This window comes from Ips typographus, linkage group LG5 (genome assembly GCF_016097725.1).
Source record: "Ips typographus isolate SLU linkage group LG5, UJ_Ityp_2.0, whole genome shotgun sequence".
Taxonomy (NCBI): domain Eukaryota; kingdom Metazoa; phylum Arthropoda; class Insecta; order Coleoptera; family Curculionidae; genus Ips; species Ips typographus.
In genome coordinates, this window is record NC_138426.1 from 7214098 (window position 1) to 7236835 (window position 22738).

General features: G+C 37.9%; 3 protein-coding genes across 6 annotated transcripts; all 3 read right to left on the reverse strand.

Annotated features, from left to right (window-relative positions):
* Nucleotides 1-2795: 2795 nt before the first annotated feature.
* Rga (CCR4-NOT transcription complex subunit regena) lies at nt 2796-8175 on the reverse strand. 2 transcript variants are annotated; one of them, XM_081980103.1, is made up of 5 exons: nt 7691-8175; nt 6589-6799; nt 6310-6532; nt 3771-4164; nt 2796-3428 (listed from the first exon to the last, which is right to left on the reverse strand). In XM_081980103.1, the coding sequence occupies exons 1-5, from the start codon at nt 7837-7839 to the stop codon at nt 3227-3229; spliced, it is 1179 nt and encodes a 392-aa protein (XP_081836229.1). In that variant the 5' UTR covers nt 7840-8175; the 3' UTR covers nt 2796-3226. The 2 variants fall into 2 exon arrangements, with proteins under 2 accessions (XP_081836229.1, XP_081836230.1); XM_081980104.1 differs by lacking the exon at nt 7691-8175 and adding an exon at nt 7340-7469.
* Nucleotides 8176-8315: 140 nt separating this feature from the next.
* Galphas (G protein alpha s subunit) lies at nt 8316-18112 on the reverse strand. 3 transcript variants are annotated; one of them, XM_081980109.1, is made up of 9 exons: nt 17562-18112; nt 15859-16049; nt 15606-15729; nt 15384-15545; nt 15149-15316; nt 14905-15083; nt 12509-12759; nt 12325-12452; nt 8316-12265 (listed from the first exon to the last, which is right to left on the reverse strand). In XM_081980109.1, the coding sequence occupies exons 3-9, from the start codon at nt 15708-15710 to the stop codon at nt 12119-12121; spliced, it is 1140 nt and encodes a 379-aa protein (XP_081836235.1). In that variant the 5' UTR covers nt 15711-15729; nt 15859-16049; nt 17562-18112; the 3' UTR covers nt 8316-12118. The 3 variants fall into 3 exon arrangements, with proteins under 3 accessions (XP_081836235.1, XP_081836237.1, XP_081836236.1); XM_081980111.1 differs by having other exon boundaries at nt 15606-15737; nt 15858-16049; XM_081980110.1 differs by lacking the exon at nt 17562-18112 and adding an exon at nt 16787-16804.
* A 387-nt stretch (nt 18113-18499) lies between these two features.
* On the reverse strand, nt 18500-22659 carry Mat89Ba (nucleolar protein 6 Mat89Ba). The gene is made up of 10 exons (XM_081980058.1): nt 22513-22659; nt 21054-22456; nt 20590-20901; nt 20228-20536; nt 20028-20173; nt 19672-19975; nt 19362-19615; nt 18886-19295; nt 18725-18826; nt 18500-18672 (listed from the first exon to the last, which is right to left on the reverse strand). Exons 1-10 carry the CDS (start codon nt 22516-22518, stop codon nt 18553-18555), a joined length of 3366 nt encoding a protein of 1121 aa, XP_081836184.1. The 5' UTR covers nt 22519-22659; the 3' UTR covers nt 18500-18552.
* Nucleotides 22660-22738: the final 79 nt, after the last annotated feature.

Here is a 22738-nt window from a genome sequence, read left to right on the forward strand (position 1 = left end):
AATTTACTTTTTAGGCATTTCTGGTGTCTTAAAGTAGTCAAACGACGTCACAGAGATTGTTTTCGTCTAAAAATTGTCAGAATTTATGTCATAAGGGGTGAAAAATGTCCGAAAATTGTCAAATACAGTCAATCACAGTTTTTCTGTTTTGGAGTTGTCAAAATTGACTTTTTAGGCATTTCTGGTGTCTTAAAGTAGTCAAACGACGTCACAGAGACTGTTTTCGTCTAAAAATTGTCAGAATTTATGTCATAAGGGGTGAAAATGTCCGAAAAGTGTCAAATACAGTCAATCATTGTTTTTCGGTGTTAAAATTGTCAAAATTGACGTTTGAAGCCTTTTTAGTGTCTTGAATTAGTCAAATGACGTCACAGTGACCGCTTCTGACTAGAATTTGTCAGAAATGACGCCAAAAAGATTGAAAACTGACCAAAAAGTGTCAAATACAGTAAAAAATGATTTTCTGTCTAGAGTTGTCAAAATTGACGTTTAAAGTATTTCTGGTGTCTTGAAATAGTCAAATGACGTCACAGAGACTGTTTTCATCTAGAAATTGGCAGAAATGACGTCATAAAGACTGAAAATTGTCCGAAAAGTGTCAAATACAGTAAAAAATGTTTTTCTGTGTTAGAGTTGTCAAAATTCCCTTTTTAAGCATTTCTGGTGTCTTATAGTAGTCAAACGACGTCACAGAAACTATTTTCTCTAGGAATTGTCAAAATTGACGTCATAAAGACTAAAAAATGTCCGAAAATCGTCAAATACAGTCAATCACAGTTTTCCTGTTTTGGAGTTGTCATAATTGACTTTTTAGGCATTTCTGCTGTCTTAAAGTAGTCAAATGACGTCACAGAGACTGTTTGTATCTAGAAATTGTCAGAAATTACTTCATAAGGAGTGAAAATTGTCCGAAAAATGTCAAATACAGTAAAAAATGTTTTTCTGTGTTCGAGTTGTCAAAATTGACTTTTTAGGCATTTCTGGTATCTTAAAGTAGTCAAACAACGTCACAGAGACTGTTTTCATCTAGAAATTGTCAGAAATGACGTCATGAAGACTGAAAATGTCCGAAAATCGTCAAAAACAGTCAATTACAGTTTTGGAGTTGCCAAAATTGACTTTTTAGGCATTTCTGCTGTCTTTAAGTAGTCAAACGACGTCACAGAGACTGTTTTCATCAAGAATTTGTCAGAAATTACGTCATAAGGAGTGAAAATTGTCCGAAAAATGTCCAATACAGTAAAAAATGTTTTTCTGTGTTAGAGTTGTCAAAATTTACTTTTTAGGCATTTCTGGTGTCTTAAAGTAGTCAAACGACGTCACAGAGACTGTTTTCGTCTAAAAATTGTCAGAATTTATGTCATAAGGACTGAAAATGTCCGAAAAGTGTCAAATACAGTCAATCATTGTTTTTCGGTGTTAAAATTGTCAAAATTGACGTTTGAAGCCTTTTTAGTGTCTTGAATTAGTCAAATGACGTCACAGTGACCGCTTCTGACTAGAAGTTGTCAGAAATGACGCCAAAAAGATTGAAAACTGACCAAAAAGTGTCAAATACAGTAAAAAATGATTTTCTGTCTAGAGTTGTCAAAATTGACGTTTAAAGTATTTCTGGTGTCTTGAAATAGTCAAATGACGTCACAGAGACTGTTTTCATCTAGAAATTGGCAGAAATGACGTCATAAAGACTGAAAATTGTCCGAAAAGTGTCAAATACAGTAAAAAATGTTTTTCTGTGTTAGAGTTGTCAAAATTCACTTTTTAAGCATTTCTGGTGTCTTAAAGTAGTCAAACGACGTCACAGAGACTATTTTCTCTAGGAATTGTCAAAATTGACGTCATAAAGACTAAAAAATATCCGAAAATCGTCAAATACAGTCAATCACAGTTTTCCTGTTTTGGAGTTATCAAAATTGACTTTTTAGGCATTTCTGCTGTCTTTAAGTAGTCAAATGACGTCACAGAGACTGTTTGTATCTAGAAATTGTCAGAAATTACTTCATAAGGAGTGAAAATTGTCCGAAAAATGTCAAATACAGTAAAAAATGTTTTTCTGTGTTCGAGTTGTCAAAATTGACTTTTTAGGCATTTCTGGTATCTTAAAGTAGTCAAACAACGTCACAGAGACTGTTTTCATCTAGAAATTGTCAGAAATGACGTCATGAAGACTGAAAATGTCCGAAAATCGTCAAAAACAGTCAATTACAGTTTTGGAGTTGCCAAAATTGACTTTTTAGGCATTTCTGCTGTCTTTAAGTAGTCAAACGACGTCACAGAGTCTGTTTTCATCAAGAATTTGTCAGAAATTACGTCATAAGGAGTGAAAATTGTCCGAAAAATGTCCAATACAGTAAAAAATGTTTTTCTGTGTTAGAGTTGTCAAAATTTACTTTTTAGGCATTTCTGGTGTCTTAAAGTAGTCAAACGACGTCACAGAGACTGTTTTCATCTTGAAATTGTCAGAATTGACGTCATAAAGACTGAAACGTTTTGCTATTGGTACTCAGGTGTCCCAACAGAATATTTTGCAGGACTTTGTCCAGCAGTTACAACGAGCGCGTTATTTTGAAAGTGATTCAGGCTATGATCCGTAGAGGACAGTTGCAGCATCGCATGCAACGTCGCATGTTGTACCGTATTAGTTAATTTTTGTTTTTAACATTAATACTACTGTAATTTTTCAATAAAAATTTCAAAAAAATAATAATTTTCTGTTATTCAGTAGATTGAGAATTGTAGAATTTTGTTTTATTGCCGAACGTAAATAAATAAATTTTCTGAAAGAAAAAATGAGAAAAATGAAAATTTCTCCTATATTAACAAACATAAACAATGCTCACAGAAACAATGGAGATCTAATCGAAAGTAGTACGCGCTGAACTCAAATTTAAAATAAATCAGTAAGTATTTATTAATATTGTACAATGTATTATACAAATAGAATGAAAACTGTATAGCTTTACAAACTTTAAACTTCCACTTCGTCATCGTCGGTTTGTTTTTTTAGAGTTCCATCTCTTTTTTTTTTGGAAAAATGATTTTTATTTTTTTTTCGAAACGTTCTTAATTAATACTTAACCGATTCGGGCGGAAAATAATCCATGAATCCAGACCAAAATTAACCTTAAAATTAACAAGTTTTATTATAATGTATACACTTTTCATTTATTTATACGCGGCGGTGGGAGTCATGGAAAAATGGTACGACATGAACGAGGGGCCCCGTTCACGTCGTATTCAACACCGGCCGACCCTCCAACTTGCTGTAGTCCAGGTGGAACTCTTTGGCCACCTTTCTCCAACTTTGCACGTCGAAAAAGTAGTAAGTGCCTCGTTCGTACGCGGGCGTTTTCTCTAGCAGCACCATACCGGGTACTTGGGTTATCCACACTTTTTCTTCCATGTGGTACCGCCACTCTCGAGTATACCTGACGAAAAATACACAATAAAGTCAATATTTGCGTAAATCACAACGGTGAGTGAAAGAAGCCGAGAGCTGTTTCAAATATTTCAAAAATGGAACACTTTTTAGCTCACTGTGTGCAATCTACTGATTACAGAAATATACATGGTGTCCCATTTAAAGTTATTAACTTTTGAAACTTTAAACCCTTTATGGAAATAAGGCCCACTTTGACCTCAAATATCTTGGAAATGGGACACTTTTTGGCTCAATCTGTGTGCAATTTACTAATTACAAATTTGAAATTATTCTAAAAAACTAACCCGCTTTGTTGTGTTATACGTAAACAATCAAATCATCGACTTACAATTCAGTAGCTGCAGCAATTTGAAGTACGTCGCCTACGCTAGTATAAAACATGAAGAAGAGCACGTCCTCCTTGTACAGGCTGAGCTTCATGGGAGCCAGCTTGTTCCGGATCGCGTGATTGATGAGGTACTCGGGCGGGACGTGAAAGTCGACGTCCTGGGGACGGCACGGGTGATCCGCCCAGGGGCCGCCAAACGACGGATAAAGGTTCTCGGGCGAGTTGAGATTCAAACCGAGCGCCGTCAGATCCTGGCCGAGGGCGAGCGACACCAAATTCGGATCGGACTCGGCCGCCCGGATGAACGCGAGCAAACCAACCACCCCGAACTGGTCGGACACCATGTTTGCGGGAATGTTACTCACTCGCCCATCTGGGGTAGATCGAATACCGCCTACGACAAAAATCCACCTCAACAAATTGTCATAATTTTGACACACGTCAAGCGTATACGCTAGTAACACGGTCACGTGATGGTTACGTTTGAATCACACACGGCCAACTGTCACATAAACAACCGTTCTACTAGAAAAAGACAATAATAATTAGACAGTTGCCGTTTGAACGTCTAAAATTCACTGAATCGCATTTTATAGGCTAATCGGTGTTATTTTGACAGTTGTGCTGTTTATTTGACACTTTCTTGAACTGCCCTAAACATGACAACTGTCAAAATCTGTTTGATGAAGCTATAGAACAACAAAACCCACTTGAATAAATGTAAATGTGTAAAAATCCACTGAATTACACCTTATAGTTTTCTGAGTGACTTTTTGACAGTTGTGACATTTGGCTCTTTGCTTCGCACTTAAATTACAACTGCTATAAAAGTGAGGACTGTCAAAACCAGTCCTATTAAGCTATAACACGAAAACGCAGTACTGAAAAGATTGACAGTGAGAAAATAAATCAACTAAACTGCATTTTATAGGTTTATGAGTGTTAGTTTAATAGTTGTGCAATTGGGGCTCTTTGTGAACGTGACAACTGTCAAAGTCTGTCTGATAAAGTATCTAAATGTGTAAGAATCCACTAAATTACACTTAATTAATCGTTTTTTTAGTGGCATTTTGACAATTGTGACCTTTGGCTATTTGCCTTACACGTATCTAGAAATGCCATAAACGTCAAAACCAATCTCATTAAGCTATAAAACTAGAACAGAGCCCTTAAAAGATTGGAAATGAGTAAAAATTAACTGAATTGCATTTTATATGTTTGTTAGTGTTATTTTGACATTTGGCTGTTTGCTTAACACAAATCTAGAAATGCCATAAACGTAACGACCGCAAAAACCAATCTCATTCAGCTATAAAACAAGGACAGAGCCCTTAAAAGATTGGAAATGAGAAGAAAATTCTTCTGAATTACATTTCATAGGTTTACGAGTTTTATTTTGACAGTTGTGACATTTGGCTCTTTGCTTCGCACTTAAATTACAACTGCTATAAAAGTGAGGACTTAAAACCAGGCCTATTAAGCTATAAAACTAGGATAGAGCACTTAAAAAATTGGAAATGAGTAAAAATCAACTGAATTGCATTTTATATGTTTGTGAGTGTCATTTTGACAGTTGTGACATTTGGCTGTTTGCTTTGCACGTATCTAGAAATGCCATAAACGTCAACACCAATCTCATTAAGCTATAAAACTAAGACAGAGCACTTACAAGATTGGAAATGAGATCAAAAATCATCCGAATTGCATTTTATAGGTTTATGAGTTTTATTTTGACAGATTTGGGCTCTTTGTCTGACACGTGATTTAAACTGTCGTGAACGTGACAACTGTCAAAATCTGTCTTATGAAACTATTTAAAAAAAAAACAAAACACACTTGAAAGAATGTAAATGTGTAAAAATCTACTGAATTACACTTTATAGTTTTCTGAGCGGTATTTTGACAGTTAACGTAATTAAAGCTGCTATAAAATGACTGAACTGTCAAAACGAGTCCCTTAGAGCTACAAAACAATCAAATTTGGGGTAAAAATCTCAAAAACTGAAAAGATTGTAAAGAAATATAAATATTACAATTTTAATGTCCTCTCCAACTCGTCAAGGGTGCAACTTATGTAACAGTTTATTGTGGATATATTTTGATTTTTCACAAGGGTGGTAATACTGGTAATGGTCCAAATGCAACTCCATGAAGCTAACAAACTATAAAACATTGCTTAAAGACAGTACAAATCATATTAAATGAATGTTTATAGGTCCTTGAGTAGAAATTGAACAGTTGTGAAGTGTAAATGTTAATTTCATGCTGTCATAAAATTGAAAACTTTCAAAATCTTCTCCATGAAGCTATAAAAAGACAAAACTTTTTTAAAATAAGTACAAGTCTCTCTACACTCTTTAACCTTCCTGATAACCTTATTGAGAAGAAACGCACTTAATTGCTACGGATCTATTAAAGAAAAACAAGGATGTATACATAATATTACTACAAAACAAACAAAACCAGCATATCAGCATTGATAACTGAGATAATTAAATTTAATGTTTTTATGGGTGAAAATTATTGTTTTGACACTCACCACCTAGTTTGGAGCCAGCCTTATCCGTCGTGGAACCAACAGACTGCGCAGTCGAACCTAATTGACCACATTGACCGTCGTTTGTCGTCTGCGCACCGTCTTGCGCCGACTTGTCTTCTAATAAGCCGCCCGCAGGCGACGCTCCTTCCGTCCGGTTCTGAGTGCCGGGGAGCGCGGGAAAGTCTTCGTTCAACATGGTAAATTCGCTCGACTCTGACGTAGGCTAACCACATGAAAACAACGTTAAAAAGGTCCTGGTTCTAGTATCCCTTAGCTTACCTGTTTGACCATACCGACGTAGGGCTTCGCCCCGGGCATGGGGCTGGGTTGGGGCACGTCGCCTGAATTTCGATTTGTTAACGAAGGAAACTCGCTCAAGTCTAACAGGGAGGGCGTGTTGGCGTCCCCGGAACCGAACACCGAGTTGAAGGAACTATAACCACCCAAGCTGTTCATGGACGGGTTCATGTTACCCATTTGGTTTGAGTTTCTGTAAAACCCACCCTGACTTAGGCCCCACTTTTATCAAGTCAGGTTAACCTTTGAGATTCAGTCTAGTTATGCTATAGTTGTTTTTTTTTAGTTAACCTAAACCTAAGGGTTAAATTCAATTAATGCCCCCAGAGCACTCTGTGAAGTGTCAAAACATTTTATTTAAAAGATTGACAATTCTCAAGTATTGTATGTAAATGCTACTCAACACAGTGGGTAGCTGCTTTTTTTGACATCACAAACAACCCCAACAGTGCTGAGATTTACCTAAATTCTGCACATGTGGACAAGGTAAGTATATGACATATTCCAGTAGGTTTTAAACAAATCTAAATATTATTCCCAAAAAAATATGAAATGTGTTATGTTTTCCAATAAAGACCCCAACTAACACAAATCTTGCTTAGGATAGCCTAATTAGTTAAAACAGCATACAAAGAATACATTCATTTAAGTGGTTTCAAATCCACAACAGTAACTTTTGATAAAAATTTATCTAAGCATTAATCTGAATAATTAAACTTGTTTGCAAATATACCTTAAGAAATTTGAAAAGTGAGGCTCAAGTTTGGCCTTCCAAGATCTATCCAACATTAAGCTTTCAAAATGATGGTATTCTCCAAAACTGGGACTGGGGAAAGGTTAAAGATTTGTCAGTGGGTTGCCAAACTGTTTTTTTTGGTTATAATTTAGTTACAAATTTAAAGTCTTGTGTACTGACAAGAACCAAGTAACATGATAGATAACCTAAAAAAACAACTTCATATGCTTGAAGAGCAAGTTCAAGATTCTTCAGAATTTACAAAGACAGGAAGTTTCAGTGACTAGACCTCGAGTAATATAGACACTACACTGAACTCAAGTGTACAAAAAAAAAACTACAAATTACCCCATAGGAGGAAGTCCTCTCCGCTCCGACGGTGGTCTCACACCAAACACTGGGGTAACATGCCCCGACATAGAGTTATTCCCAAAACTAACACTAGACCTGCCGAGGCTACTACCTCCTATGTTCCTTGTAAAATTCAAATTTGCCATGGCTATCTGGTAAGCGCCCGGCCACTTATCAACATAACGCCAGTCGGATGGATGCTGGAACGGTTTTTCTTTGCCTTACGATTCGCTGGAGCCCTGGATACTACTAGCAGCTAAGGTATCACAAAAAATACAAACATACTAATTACAGAATGAATGGGGGGGTAGTTAAATGCACTGTGACGGCTGCACGGTTGGTCAAACGGTATCGGGCAACCTTTGGGGTTTCGGGTACACGCTAATTTCACACTCGAAACGGGGTCCTTAAGGCTTTTTTTGTCGTTTCACTAAGGGCAAATGTTATTGTCCAAATGCTTTCCGCCATTACCAAGATGTGTACTGTCAACTGTCTGTCAAATTGTTTCATTTTTTTTGACAAGTGATGTTGTACAGCGTTTGTAAACAAAGCTATCACGTGACGTTTCTCGTGCAATGCGCACTAACATAACCTAATAACTGAAACAGGCAAATAAAACACCTTTTGTATACCATATAACACTTTTTATTCCTTAGTACAGTTTTGGTTTTGAGTGGTAGCCGTGCAAGCGAGCGTGCCCTCTAAAATACGGTATTTTTTATATGATTTTTTTTTTCAATTTGAGCTCTGTAAAAAGCTTGAGGAGAGGGTAAATTATAAATGCGTTTAAAGAGCGTCGCAATCGCCCGCACGGCACCAACCCAAGCAGATAAAAAAGACAAAATCCACATAAGAATCTTCCATCGTACGTTTTTTTGGTTTGTATTTTTAGTAATTATTATAATGACAGAGACCGGAGGCTCGACCGCGTCCCGTCGGTAAACTTACGCGCTAAAACAGAAAAAAAAAACATCAAGAAAATATACAGCCACGCGCAGGCGCTTAGCCACGGTCCGGCCTTCGGCCGCGGGTGCGTCTCTGACAGTTTTTATATTTTTTTTTTTAGTTTACCTTACGTATATTATTAATTCTGCGTTTTTTTTAACTACCTTTCAATTTGTTTTAAGTACTTTACAAAAACAACTCGCTATATATCATAGGATGTGGTTGGTAATACGGGGTAGGAGTAGTTAAAACAGGGAGTGGGAAACAGAGCTTGATTGTACAAAATACCTCTTTTAGATAGTAAAACTTTTTTAAAACATGATTATTGTAATGTATATAATACAAAAGTAAGGTTATAGAGGAGGAGGAGGGCTCTCGCTTTCAGTGCGTGGTCTTTTTGAGCTTCACGACAATTAAATTTAGGGAGGGTAGTGGAGGGGGACACTGATTGAGCGAAGCCCATTTTTTACAAATTTTCTTATAACGAAAAAAATGAAAGTGTTCTACGAGGCGTAAAAATATTGCACTAGCAGATAAATAACAAAAATAAATATAAAAATGCTCTATGTAAAAATAGGTTAACATTTGTAAAATAACGTTACATATAAACAACAATTAATTATAATATAATCAAATATAATAATTAAATGACCTCTCTCTTTTCGATTAAAACAAAAAAAATAGTCCACAGTCTCGGGCCTATAAACCGGCAACACTGTTTTCTCTCGTTTTTTCCGTTCAAATTTGTTCATTTTTGGCACTTTTACCGCCCGCTGCTCGACCATCATACACATAGAGAGAGACCCAAGAGAAATGTACACATATAAATAGCGAAAAAAAAAGTCAAACGGAACTAGGTTGGGGGTTGCCGGCGGTCGCGGCCGCACCAAGAAATTCGTACACTGACACTGAATAGTCTCTAGGAGTTTCACTATATAAAAACACAATTCACTGGTCTATTTATTAATGGTATCTTATGCTTTTTTATACCATCTAAAAACATTTAAAATTGAAACGAGTCCCATCGATATATTTGTTAGTACATACATATAGAGTACGCGGGGAGGGGGGGGCTGGTGGCTTTTGGTAGGAAAAAGGGGGTGAAAGGGGAAAAACTCTTGAATCGTACGTTAAAATAATCAAAAATAACCGTTTTTGGTGGTTATAGCGCGATCTTTGTACTATGCATCATTATATTGGAGATTCTACGCCGTTTAAAACCTTGAAAAGGTCGGCAAACAAAAGAAAAACACAATTTATTTACCATTGAGTTTTGAATGTGACAGGTAAAATGCGTAAATTTTTGGTTCTTAGTTTGTAATTGGTTAATAAAAATCAGAAAGCTGTTTTTTTAACCAATCACAGACTATCAACAATGTTGGGATTTACCACCGCCTACTAGAAAGCCTAGAAGGTGCTTGTCAAAAATTCCAATATGGCGGGAATAGTGGTGACAGTTCGTACTGTGGAAATTGGGTTTTTTAAGGATTAGATGAATTTTTACGGTTTAAAATCAAGACTTGAAGTTATTTGCTTTCTTCAAGCCACATTATAACAGCAATTCAGGAAAAAGCCCAAACGGGTCAGTTTTTCACTTTACAAAAACTGGATCTAACTCAACAGTGGTTGAACACTTTGAAGTGGGATGATTTTACTCCAACACTATACTCAATGGTAGGTACGAGTGTTTTCTAGTACAGTAAACTTATTAGATACTTGTTACATGCACAGGTATGTGAGTTTCATTTTAAAGCATCTTTCATTGTGAGAGCAACAAAAATAATTTTGAACGAATGTTCTTTGTAGTAACATAAGAACCATTTACCAGTTTTTCTTACCTAGTTTCAAGGATTTTCTTACATTGAACAGTGTTTAAACTAGTTTGCTGTGTGTTGTACTTTCCAGGACAAATGTTCTAACCAATTTGTTTATAAAAAGCTCTATCTATAGATATCTGGATCAGGAATGGACCTTTCTTTGATTTTTCACTCACAACTTGCAATCAACTAGACGAATGAATAAAAAAAAACATATTTCTTACTGACATTTTAGGCTTTCTAGTATAGAGGGCGGTGTATTTACGTAAATGTTGCACTGGTAAACTTAGGCTAAGCTCTAAGGATGACAGCTGTCAAACTTGTAGCTAACCTAAAGCCAGGTTCACATAACTAAACTTTTTGTGATTTAAGTCTGACGTCACTTAATTTCAACTATCATTTATCATATTGTGTCACCTCACACGTCGTTTGAGCTTCTGGAGGGCTGTCACTTTCAAATTTTGCTCCTACCAATAGAAACTAAGTAACGTCAGACACGAGAAGTGACATAAACCCACCTTAAAATCCAATCAAATTACGTCACAAAAGTAATGAATCTAATATGAAGCCGACCTCTTCTTGATTTGCCTCTAGCGCACACTATGTTAACCAATCGGCCAGTGTTTCACCTGAGTTAATGCTTAGTATTTTGTTTGCGTTGTATTGAGTTGGTCCTACCGATTGCTGTGATTAATTCTCGCTTTGCGGGCCAGTTTGACAGACAAAAAAAAAACGGCCGACGGAGACGAAACGTTGCCCGGCCTCATTCAACCACACGCATTCTCTTTCTGTCTCTCTCTTTCGCCCGGGGAAAAAAAACCAAACGCGCTCGCGTCGAAAATGGCACATTGTCGCTATTTTATGTGAAACCGCCTGTTAAATTTAACTTTGAATACCACGTGACAATTGGAATTATTTATACTATGACAGTTTAGAGAAAATTCCACCGTTTGCTTTGAAGGGCTATTATACGCTAAAACATCGATAACCTAACAAGGCGGGGAGGACGTTTTATGGCCGCCATTTTGTTTTCTACCGTTAGCTTCAACTTGAGAGACCCGAACAAAAACGGTCGGCTCCACACCACTCAGAGGATAAAATCCCATAATGAAACCAAGTAGACGTGGCAACAACGCGTAAATCTCAAAAAAACAGCTTTCTGCTTTTTCTTGTCCAATCATAAACTACCCACAGGTGCTGTCATTTACGCAAATACAACATGTGAACTAACCGTCAAGAAAACCACTGTTGCCAGGTCGACTCAGTCCCAGTCAAAATAGAATCAATTTAGTGCCTCAACACAGTCAATTATACATTTTTTATCCATCAATTAAGTTGCGCTGTCCTGTCAACAGCGTTGTCAGATTTCTCAGTGTTTCAGTGCCGACCGTTTCGAAGACAAAGTGGCAGTGTAAACGTTGTTGCCGACGCCCTCCCCTCCCAATCGAAACAAAAGTAATAGCGTTACGCGCGAATTGTGAACGAAACGTCGGAACACAAGGAGTTACATGACGAAATTGCATAAGTCGTTTACCCGTAGTTCTGTAAAATAGACAATGCGGCGACGTTGCCGCCGCCGCCAACCGTTCAATCGCGCACGCGCCTCGTTTCGACGACGACGAAGGAAGTAGTTATAATGGCTGGTTGCTACGGTGACATAATATTATAAGAGTTCGTATTGGCGCAAATGCATGCGCTGTATGATGTCGCGGCAGTCGTTGAACACCCGTTTGATGTTTTCCGTGTCCACGGCGCAGGTAAAGTGCGGATAGCAGTAGTGCTTGCCCTCCCCCGAGGCCGTGCTGATGCGCTGACAGAGACAGAACTAATAAGTCCAAAAACAAGCGAAAACGAGACGGATACACTTACAAGGAACTCGTCCCGGATAAAGTACTTGGCTCTGAACACCTCCGGATGTTCGTTGTGCTCGTTCGGCACTTCGGGTGGCGGCTGATACCGCGTAAATTCCGAGAAATATTCTTCTAACTTACTTTTACCTACAAAAATAATCCAATGTACTAATAAAGTATGAAACGCGACAACACCGGCTTACCAGCTAAAATTTTCTCTGCCAGCAGGTCCTGTTTGTTGAGAAACAGAATGACGGAGATCGTTCTCAGCCAACGATTGTTCCAGATCGACTTGAACAGCTCCAACGACTCTTTGAGACGATTCTGCGTTGGATCTTCGCGCAATACCATATTATATGAGCTACACGCCGTCACGAATATAATGGCGGTCACGTCATTGAAGCACTGGATCCATTTACGGCGCTCGTCTCTTTGTCCACCCACATCAAACATACTAAATTTGATAAATTTAGTAATGTCTTGAAAATAAGGATTTTTTTTTCAAGAAAATAAAGAAAATTTATTTATTAAATTTTTAGAAAAGGTACATTTTTGTAGGGATGTCAAGTGTTTACCATTATAGTTAGTTTTAGTACATTGTATGTAGTTATTAAGAAAATTAACAGTATTACTTGATGAACTTCAAAGGAGGTGAAAAAGGTGGTACGTGGAGGTAGAAGGTGGAAAAAAAGGTTTTTTTTTGTTTTTGGTTGTTGATTGTCAAGAGAGACTTTTGATAAGAGCTGGAAAGTGAGTTTTCTAAAAAATTCGAGCAAAAATCAGACTATTGAAGATCAGGGGATCTTAGAAAGCTGTTTCCTTCCGGAACGGAAGTTACTGAGTGTAATACCGAGTGCTACCAGCAGATTGTGATAGAGGACCTATTCCAGAAGTGGTTAAATCGATAACCGAGGAGGCCTCCCGGCTGTTACCGAGATACAGCCTTTGCAGTTAAAAATCCACCTCAACGGAAAAGAAGAAGATTGGTCAACTGACGGTTTATTTTGGACAATTTGGACTCTTTGACGAAGAGTATTAGTTGTAAGAAGTTTGTAATTTTTTGTATTAAAGACATTTGTAGTTTCAATGATATATTTAGAAGCAGGATTTTTAGGTAGAAAGTAAGTTAGATAGGTTTAGTTATTTACCTTAAAAATAACTTGGCATCCCTATAATAGAATTTTTATTCAAGCTTATCTATTTAAATTTTCTTTATTTACTAGAATATTAGAATGAATGTCAGGGTGAATCTGATGCCAGTTATGACGATATTATCATGCAACTAGGAGGTGAGGGAGATTTGAGTAAATCTCATCTTCAGGATGATAATAATCATGATTATTTCCCTCATTGTACTAGCAGCCAATAAAATTCAATGAACCTTTCTAGTTCGACCAATGAGAGCCGTTATATACTGAATAAATCACTAGTTGCTAAAATTTTACACTGATTATTTCTTTCCTATCAATTTTCACCAATCGCTATCAAGAATTAGTATAACAAATATAAATTTTAAGTGGAAAAATAACTTGTCAACAACTGTCAACTTAGCTGTCAGCAGTTTTTCCGGAAAAAAAATCGAAAAAATTGCACACTCCTCACAACAACATCAAGAATAGTGTTACCCTTTCTAGCTTGAAAGTTATTGTTCTTATTAATTATTGTTCTTATTGTTTTAATTAAAATAAAATGTTTATTTAACTCAGGAAATAATCTTACCAAATATCCCTGGTGCATCTAATTTTTCCTGTGGAAAAATTGGAATACTCGTTTCTAAGTAATTTGTTTTAACGAATAGCATGAGCGAGAGTGGTTTTAAAAATCATCCGAGTCGAAGACGACTATTTGTTAAAACAAATTACTTAGAAACTCGTTTTCCGAAAAAATTAAATGAACTAGGGATATTACCCCCCAATAAACACCTCCTACCTTTTTCGAATACGTTTTTTTGAAGAACATTTGATATTAAACGAAACGGGATTTAGACACATATAAAATTTAAGCTATTTTCTTCAATATTAACAATTAATAAATCACTATAACGTAGTTTCCATTAAAAAATTACATAAATTAAAATATTATGACGTCTGATTGTCAATCTGAAATGTAAACAAAAATATACATGGCTGAACGAAAATCTGTCGTCTGCTGGGGTGAGTTCAATATTATCATTAATTTCATCACGTTTAGTTTAGTATTTGTGTTCTAACTAAGGTGTTTTCTTGTTAATAAACTAAAATGTGAGTTTTCAGGAAATAATATTGACATATACCCCTCGGCGTTCACGTTTTATCACGTAAAATGTGCATTGGTAGGTTTTTTGCAAAATTTTTCTTTTAGGCAAATGGTTTTGACTAAATAATTCTTTGGAAAAAATCCTTCGACCTGCGGTCTCAGGATTTTATCGTCGAATTATTTAGTCTCAATCATTTTCCAAGCAAAATTTTGCAAAAAATCACCTATGCACAGTTTACCCGATAAAACTTGAACGTCTCGGGATATAACCTATGACAAGTGCTTTGATGTACACGTTTGCTACACATGTAGACTTTTTTGACAGTTATTAATAGTTAAACAGTTAAAAAAGAGATAAACTTACTGGAAGTTAACCTTGTCGACCTGAAATTGAGTCTCAAAGATGCCGGAAGTGAGAACGCGACACCGTAAAATGTCCTGTTCGGTAGGCGTGTAATCGGACCGTTTGATCACGTCCACCTGATCCAGGAAGTATTTGGCGCAATCGATCAACTGGTATTCGTTGCTCCGCTCGTACGTCATCTATCAACACACACACAACTGTCACTGTCAAAATACGTCACAATTGGAAAAGTGTGTGTACATACCTGCACTCCCCTGTCGTTCCAGAGAGCTTCGGTGTGTTCGTAAAACTCGGGCGGATAATCAAAGTCCGCCCCGGTTGCCACGTCCTGTATCCAGTCGACGCGCGCTTGATTCTCTGGCTTTTCCAGCTGAACAGGCGGACTGAGCGTCGACATGGCCCCCGTTATCGTCTGTCAAACGCACACACACACACCCCTAAGTCAACCAATCCAACGACAGCTGTCATCCCCAACTTACGATAATGGCGTCCCGAATGTTTTTCTTAATGTCTTCGATTTTCTGCTTCTTTTCGCGTTCGCTGAAGCCGTCTACGTGCAAAATTCGCATCTGTTTCACTATGGTGGACTTGCCGGATTCACCGGCGCCTAGCAATAGCAAACGGTGAGTCGCCCGGTACACCTGTCACAAAAACAAATTGCTTTCAATGAAACAGAAAGAGACAAAACAATAAATGTTCACCTGTTTCTCTTTGGCCAGTTGTCTGTTGATCTGGTCGCTGATCCGTTTCTGGGATCGAATGTCCTCGTTGGCGTGGCCCGCGTCACGGTCTCCGAAACAGCCCATGGCCGCCAGAGGGGACCACCTGCACGGCCGATAGTTTGAGGAAGATAAAAATAACGGGTATTGTACGCAAAGGACGTTTGTTATATAAATTGAATGTGCGCACAAAATCTAGCTAACTGACAGCTGACAGGAAAAAGTCGGTACTTACCAACAATCGGCCCCCTTATCGGCGGCCACGGGGCCACACTCTGGGCCTGAAGCCACCGTGTTTCTTTAGCTGACAAACGGCTCAGAGCTTGACCATACGGTCGGAAATTATAAGAGTACCATCAGACTGGACATTACTGCGAACCTGTCAATGGACGCATGGTCTGGACTGTATGACGGCACAGTGTTGCCCTATTTTAAGAAACAAATCCAGTCCATAACAAATGATTTTTCAAATATCCATTAAATGTCTTTCTAGCAGTTTCTTATCTAATTTCTTTCAATAAGCTCAGAATTGCATTATCAACGTTACGTGATGGGTATTTGACAATTTCAGCTCTTACAACTGTCTAAATGTGATTTAGCAAATTTTTACAGTTAAAACTATTTTTTTATAGTCACGTGACCGTTTTGACAGGTCAACCAGCCTCTACAGTGTTGCAAACCAAGCTGTCAGTCTAAAGAGCCAAAATTAACACAGTTGGCTATTGAGTCATCTTATACTCATCTTCAAGTTGAGTTTAAGGACAGCTTAGATAAGTTTAGTTTAGACTGTGTTATTTTGCACCTGTTCTGTCACATTCAAAACTCAACTTAGCTTATGTTGTACTTAAAATTGACTTGGAAGTGTCAGGGAAACAGGCAAAAGTGTCCCAGTTTAATTTCAGTTTTATCCTAGACTAGTCTGGAGTGTTAAATGCCTTGTATGTCTAACAAAGCGACGTTGCCAAATTAGAACAAGAAGCAGGTTTAAATTTGCAATTTTACCACCTTTAATGCTACATTAACATGTACAACATTTGCCTGGATCTCAATAGAGTGAGTAGTTTGTGATTGGTCAAAAAACGCAGCTTTCAGCTTCTTGTTTTTTCCTGACCAATCAAAAACAATGAATAGAGCTGTAATTTATGCAAATACATTGGACTTACCATTATAAATCCCTTTATTTTTTATTTCTGTCTTGGCTCTACAATCACCAATGTAATTTTTTGTACTACTAAAATCTAGGTTAAAATGTTAATACAAAGTTGAAATGTCAAAATCAACACATATTTAGTGCAAGTGTGCTATGGATTATATCTATCCCACTCTATCAAATGTGATTAAAGCAGTATGACACTACACCTGTTCTGCACCTTGAATGTCAAATCAGAATGACTTTTAATTAAACAGTGTTGCCACTTTAAATTTCTGTCAATTTTGATTTGACAGTTTTAATTAAAAATTTTTTCTTAATTATCAATAAGAATAATAAAAAAAATATATATTTTTCGATGTTTTGATGTTTACACTTAGGTTAGGTGTTTAGTAGGAGGCCATTTTGAATGACCCTGGAAAAAACCTGTTGCAGTTAAAAAGCAACGTTGAGCATAGTTATTTTAAAAACAGGTGGCAACAAATATCACGTGACACTTCTTCAAAATAGAGTTTCAAAAGAAAAAGTGGTCTGTGGTGAAAAACAATTTTGCTGGGTTGGCCATGATTGTTGATAAACTTTACTTTTGGTTCAAGTGTGGCAACGTCGCTTTCCAACTTGAAGGTTGAGGTTGGATTAATTTTTGCTTGTTTTTGGGCAAAATTCGAAACTAAAATAAGTTAAAACAGCCTCAAATCAAGGTTTAAGGTGTTAATTAACTTCCCAAATTAAAGGAATCGGGATAAACACTGGTTTACTAGACTAGTTGTATACATGTATATACTTACTGGTCCAGGGATTAATTCGTGTTGAAGGGGGGGGGGAGGTTTAAATTGTACGTGGGGGGCACTGTTCAATGAAAACCCTAAACCAAGTCCACAAACCGGGAAATAATTAGCCGGAAATTCGAGTCGAAAAATGGCCTCGCGGCAACATCCTCACCACAGTCTCACTACTACTCCGGCGGCTATTTTTACCCCGCGGGTTAGCGAAAATAGCCCAGACCGTTGAGACAGATATTATATTAATGGAATACAACAGAAAGGCGCATTTAAAAATAGATCCCGGCCGATTTTTTATCCGGTTTTTGATAGGCGATTTGCTCTGACGGGACCCGTAAAAACTACTCTCTCGATTACACCCCGACACGAAAATCGACTTTGCCGTTTACCGTGGCCGATCGCCGGCGGATTTTTCGTAGCGGCCGCAGGTGAAAATCTTCGAGGAACGGTCCGGGGTACGCGCCACCACTCACACCGACATTTTAACGCGGTTTCCAACGTTTATTTTTTCAACTGTATACAGCCAAAGTTAACATGTCGTCGGGGCAAACTGGATCGGCCTTGTCGTTTTTTTTTTGTTGTGGCGGCGCCACCGTCAGCTGTCAAACGCGCGCACGAGCCGATTGACCCGCCCGCCCTCATGCTATTCACACACTCACCGATCAAACGTCACTGTGACCCTTAAACCCTTCACTGTACATTTTTTTTAACTTGTAACAATGTTTGCACTCTAGTTTTTCACCTGAGAAGCTACTAAAAACGCTTTGAACTCAGAAATTAAATTATTTAACCCTAGCAGCTGGCGCCATCTGTAATAGGTGGTAAACAATGCTAAAGCTTTACGTGGTTAAGAGGTGGCGCCACATATCATGTACTGATTGGATTTTTGTTTTGGAGGCAAAATGGCGGAGAGAAATGTCAGGTAAGTTTAACGTAACACTAAATTTGATTAAAATGAAACTTTATTTACAAAAAGTCCAAAAAACGATATCACAGGCTACTTTTTCTCGATCCACTTTACCAAGCCTTTCCCCAGCAAATAAAAGTCTTCAATGATAGCCTCTTCATTGAAAACCAACTGGTCGTTCTGAAGATGCCTTCCCCTGACATTGGACACCTAAAACACGTGCAAAGTAGAGTTTGAATGCGAAATCACTGCAGGGACTTACCTTGAAGTCTTTGACGTCTCGTGTGACAGGATGCCACAACACCCCCACCACATTCCCTCCAAAACTGTCATGGAAAAAGCTGGCAAACTCCCCATATTGCTCCTGGAAGGTAACACAATATTTAACTCACTTCTAGAGTGTGAAAATGACTAGAAACTTACCCATAAAGTTCTCAAATACAACTCAACTGGGTCCCAATTAGTTATGGGAATTTTCTCTTTAGGATGGTGCTTGTAGGGTTCTAGCACTATTTTACTATCCCCAACTCCGTCCACCTGCTCGTGTCTTCTGGGGTTTAACAACGGTCTTAAGTGAATTAACAGGTTATAACCAGTCAAATTGGGTTTGAATAAGTCTTTAACGTCAAACAGATCCAAGTTGCTTATTCTGGCTGTAGCCAGATCTAAAGTGGCCTTTGCTAACTGTTTAACTCGGTTCAGTACAGGTCGAGTGGGGTTTGGTCGTGTGAACACTGAACTGCCTTGATCATATGGGGTTATGACGTATAAAGGCTGTAAGGCTTCTCGAGGCTGTTGCTGGAAACTAGTCTCCAATTCGGTCAAGTCTTCTTCTATAAAAAATAATGTCATTTTGGTCTTTAACAAGTCACAAGACATAAAAGTGTTTAGAAACTTACTGGAAATTTCTTCATTGAAATTAACGACCAACGGCTGTAGTTCCCACTGAAATTCGCTGAAAAACTTGAGAAATCTCAAAAAAGACACCTGAGGAGTGCAGGTCTCGTCGAAACTAGTGTGATTCAAATACAGAGATGCGTTCACCAGATCTAGGACCACGTCGGGGAAGAGATGGTGATCGATGAGCTGGCTGCGCAGCCACCTTTTGACTAAAGCGGTGCCAGGGCCGAAGCTGGGGAATTGCATCTGCAAACTGTTTGAATAAACTTGAGTTGATACTTTGCAGTTAGAGATACGACAATGACTCACCCTTTTAACGCCCCAATCACTTTAGGTAAGATATTTAAGGTTTTCTCGTACTCCTCACTGTTCGCATTAGTAGTGTAGGCCGTGGAACCTGTGCTGGTGACGTCTTTTTTCATCAAGGCCACCTCCTTGGCTACGTAAAGCCGGTACCGGAACACCAAGCCTTGATAGAACACCTCCAGGTAGTCCCTGGACGCCCTGCTGATTATGTTGTGACTGTCTTTCAGCATATCAGAGATTTCCAGGTAAAATGAAGTTTTTATGTGTCTGACAGCTTCTAGATCGTTAGGCCACTTGGAGCTGTGTTCTACACCCCAAAAAACTGTATAAAACTGTTCAAAGAGTAAAATTAAACTTACCCAAGTGTAACACCAAATCAAGTGGTTGGATGTATCTAGGGGCCATGCTTAGTTTCTTACCAAACACCACGTTCACTCCTTTGACTTCAGTGACGCCCTCTGCAGGTCTAAATCTGCACGCTAAAGGTGGGAAAGCCTCCGTGTAGCTGTAAAACACTCATCCTGTAGTAAGGTTACTAATTTACAAAGCACAAACCCACCTAAAAGCTTCTGAAATGCCTTGAATTCCAGTGATACTCAACGACATTTGGACACTACGAAGTTTCTGCGCTAATTCATCAGCTAAACCGACAATTTTCAGTGAAGCCTCTTCGTTCGTCCCCACCACGTAAGGACTGACCACCTTTTTGTTAATCAAAACCTCCTCAAACTCATCATAAAACACGGTAAACTTCAATTGAAGCTTTTCACACAATAAATATTTGACGATTCGCTTGATTATCGCTCTTTTGCTTCTAATGGTGGCAGTTTTGAAGTACACAGCCACGTTGGTGCTCCCATCGCGAAAACTATACAACCCACCGTCAAATTGTTGTTCTAGACTTGGTTTTTAGTAACTTACCGTCTGTCGCTGGATAAGTAGCCCCAAAACTGACGAAATTCTTCAGATTTTGCAGTATCGCTCAAAGGAGGCCCCATTTCGATAAAGTTGAACGCAGTTTCGGCGTTCAGCTTTACGCCAAATGTGACTTTTTTGATTCCATCTTGATTTACAAGCACTCGAGGCACTATATAAAATGCTCTTTTATTGAGACCTCTCTGGAGGAGGTTTGTAAGTAGTTTGATAGAGTGGAACTCTTTAAAACCAATGTTTTTTGCTTTTTCTTTGTCCGTGGATACAAAATTGTTTTGGAGGGGTAAAGACTCTGTTACACTAAAAGAAAGATTAAGTTTACTTACAATAATATGTTAATTTAAGTTAGTAGGTAAATTTTAGGCCCTTTTTAACTAACTGAATTCTGAAAATCTATTTAGCAAATTGTCAGTCTGGTTGCTTTCATAAAAATGTATACAAAACAAACTTACTCAATGAGAAGATCATACTGCAAAGCAAAAGGTACTTGACTCAAAAACAAAGCCTGAAAAGACTCTGTCCCACTGTGATTTAAATGTTTCATAGCCAATTCACATTCAAATTTGACTTTTTTATACACTCCCACATCTAAAAATGCAGCTAAATTGTAGCAACCTGTCCAGTCCAAAAACACCAAATCATAGTGAGCTTTAAACTGTTCAAGTGGCGCCCCCTCCTTTAAACCGATCCCATCTTGTAAATCAGTGGTGGCCATAAAGTTCCAAAAATTCCTGGCCACTTGGTAGGAACTCATTAATTTGGTAATTTTCTTTTTGACCAGCATATAAGTTACTAAATACATCAGTAAAGTGGGACTGAAACCACCCCAGCCTGTGTGTATCTCTCTCTGTTTTAGCCACACTGTTAACAGTTTAATCCCATCTTGAATGCTGGTCTGGTCGCTCAAAGTTGCCTGAACAAACAAAGAGTTTTCTGCTAAAGTGACATCATGAGCCAGGACACTGTTATACAAAAGTGTTGGGGTAGTTTTGAGTGCTTCAATATCACTGATTTCACTCTCAAATAAGTCTTTTTTCATATTATTCTGGTCTGGTAGAAACCTGGAAGGTTTGAAATAATCCTGTAAGGGGGTAACATAAAGTTTGACTGTAATTTTTGGATCATCAGTAGGTTGAAGCTGAATGATTGGCAACAATGGATTGCTGTCATGTAAAACAATCTCTTTAGCATGTGCAGTCAAATTTTCAAATAAGTAAATTAAATAGTAAAAGCGCTTAACTAAATAACGATTGTTAAGGAAATCTTTGACCAGAAAACACTCTTTAGGCATTGAAATGTTTATTGAAGTCTCCAGATGTGGTCCGGCCAAACTGGATGAATTAAACAGTCCAAAACTGCTTGCACTTTCAGGTTTTATGAATGACATTTGTAAATCAAGATCAGTTTTTACAGGACACTTGTATTTTGTTGCTAAAGCATGGAGAAACTTGTTGCACTTAGTCTTTTGTGTGACTTTTATGCTTGAAAGTGTAACGTCTCTATACTCTGGTAGTTCATTTAAAGATTTTAGGAAACCATCAAGCCAGCTGTTTAGAGCTTTATGGCGCTTTTGTTTTATGGCCACCTCTTTCAGTAACTCTTCAATTTGTAGCCTGAACAGGTTGTTGTTGTACAAATTTTCAGTCATTTTCAGGTTGTTCAATTCTTCAACAGTGGGTGGTTTTAGCAGTTCATTTTTCTTTTTACTTTTAACAGGCTTATCGGGTGAGTCATTTAGTTTAGTCTTTTTGGCTTTGGGTGTTTTGGGGCTGAGTTTTCGCTTGTTAGTCCTGGGAGACTCTTCTGAATCGCTACTTTCAGACAAATTGTCATAGTCGCTGTCCTGCACAGGCTCCTGGACAAAAATGCTTATAAAATTAAACGTTACAAGTGATTTAAAGGGTTAGTTACCTCCATAATTAAAATAATTTCTGCAGAAACTAAACCAACACACTTTAAAGAACCACACACGGTACAAACAAAACAATGTTTAAAATTGAGGTTAGGTTTTTTTAGACTGTCAAATTTCAAGCATGTGCACGTGGTTGACTTTAGACAAATGACAACACTGCCTGTCTCTGTTTCACTTATAAACCTAAACAAAGACAACCCAAGGTCTTCTGATTTTAAATTAGGT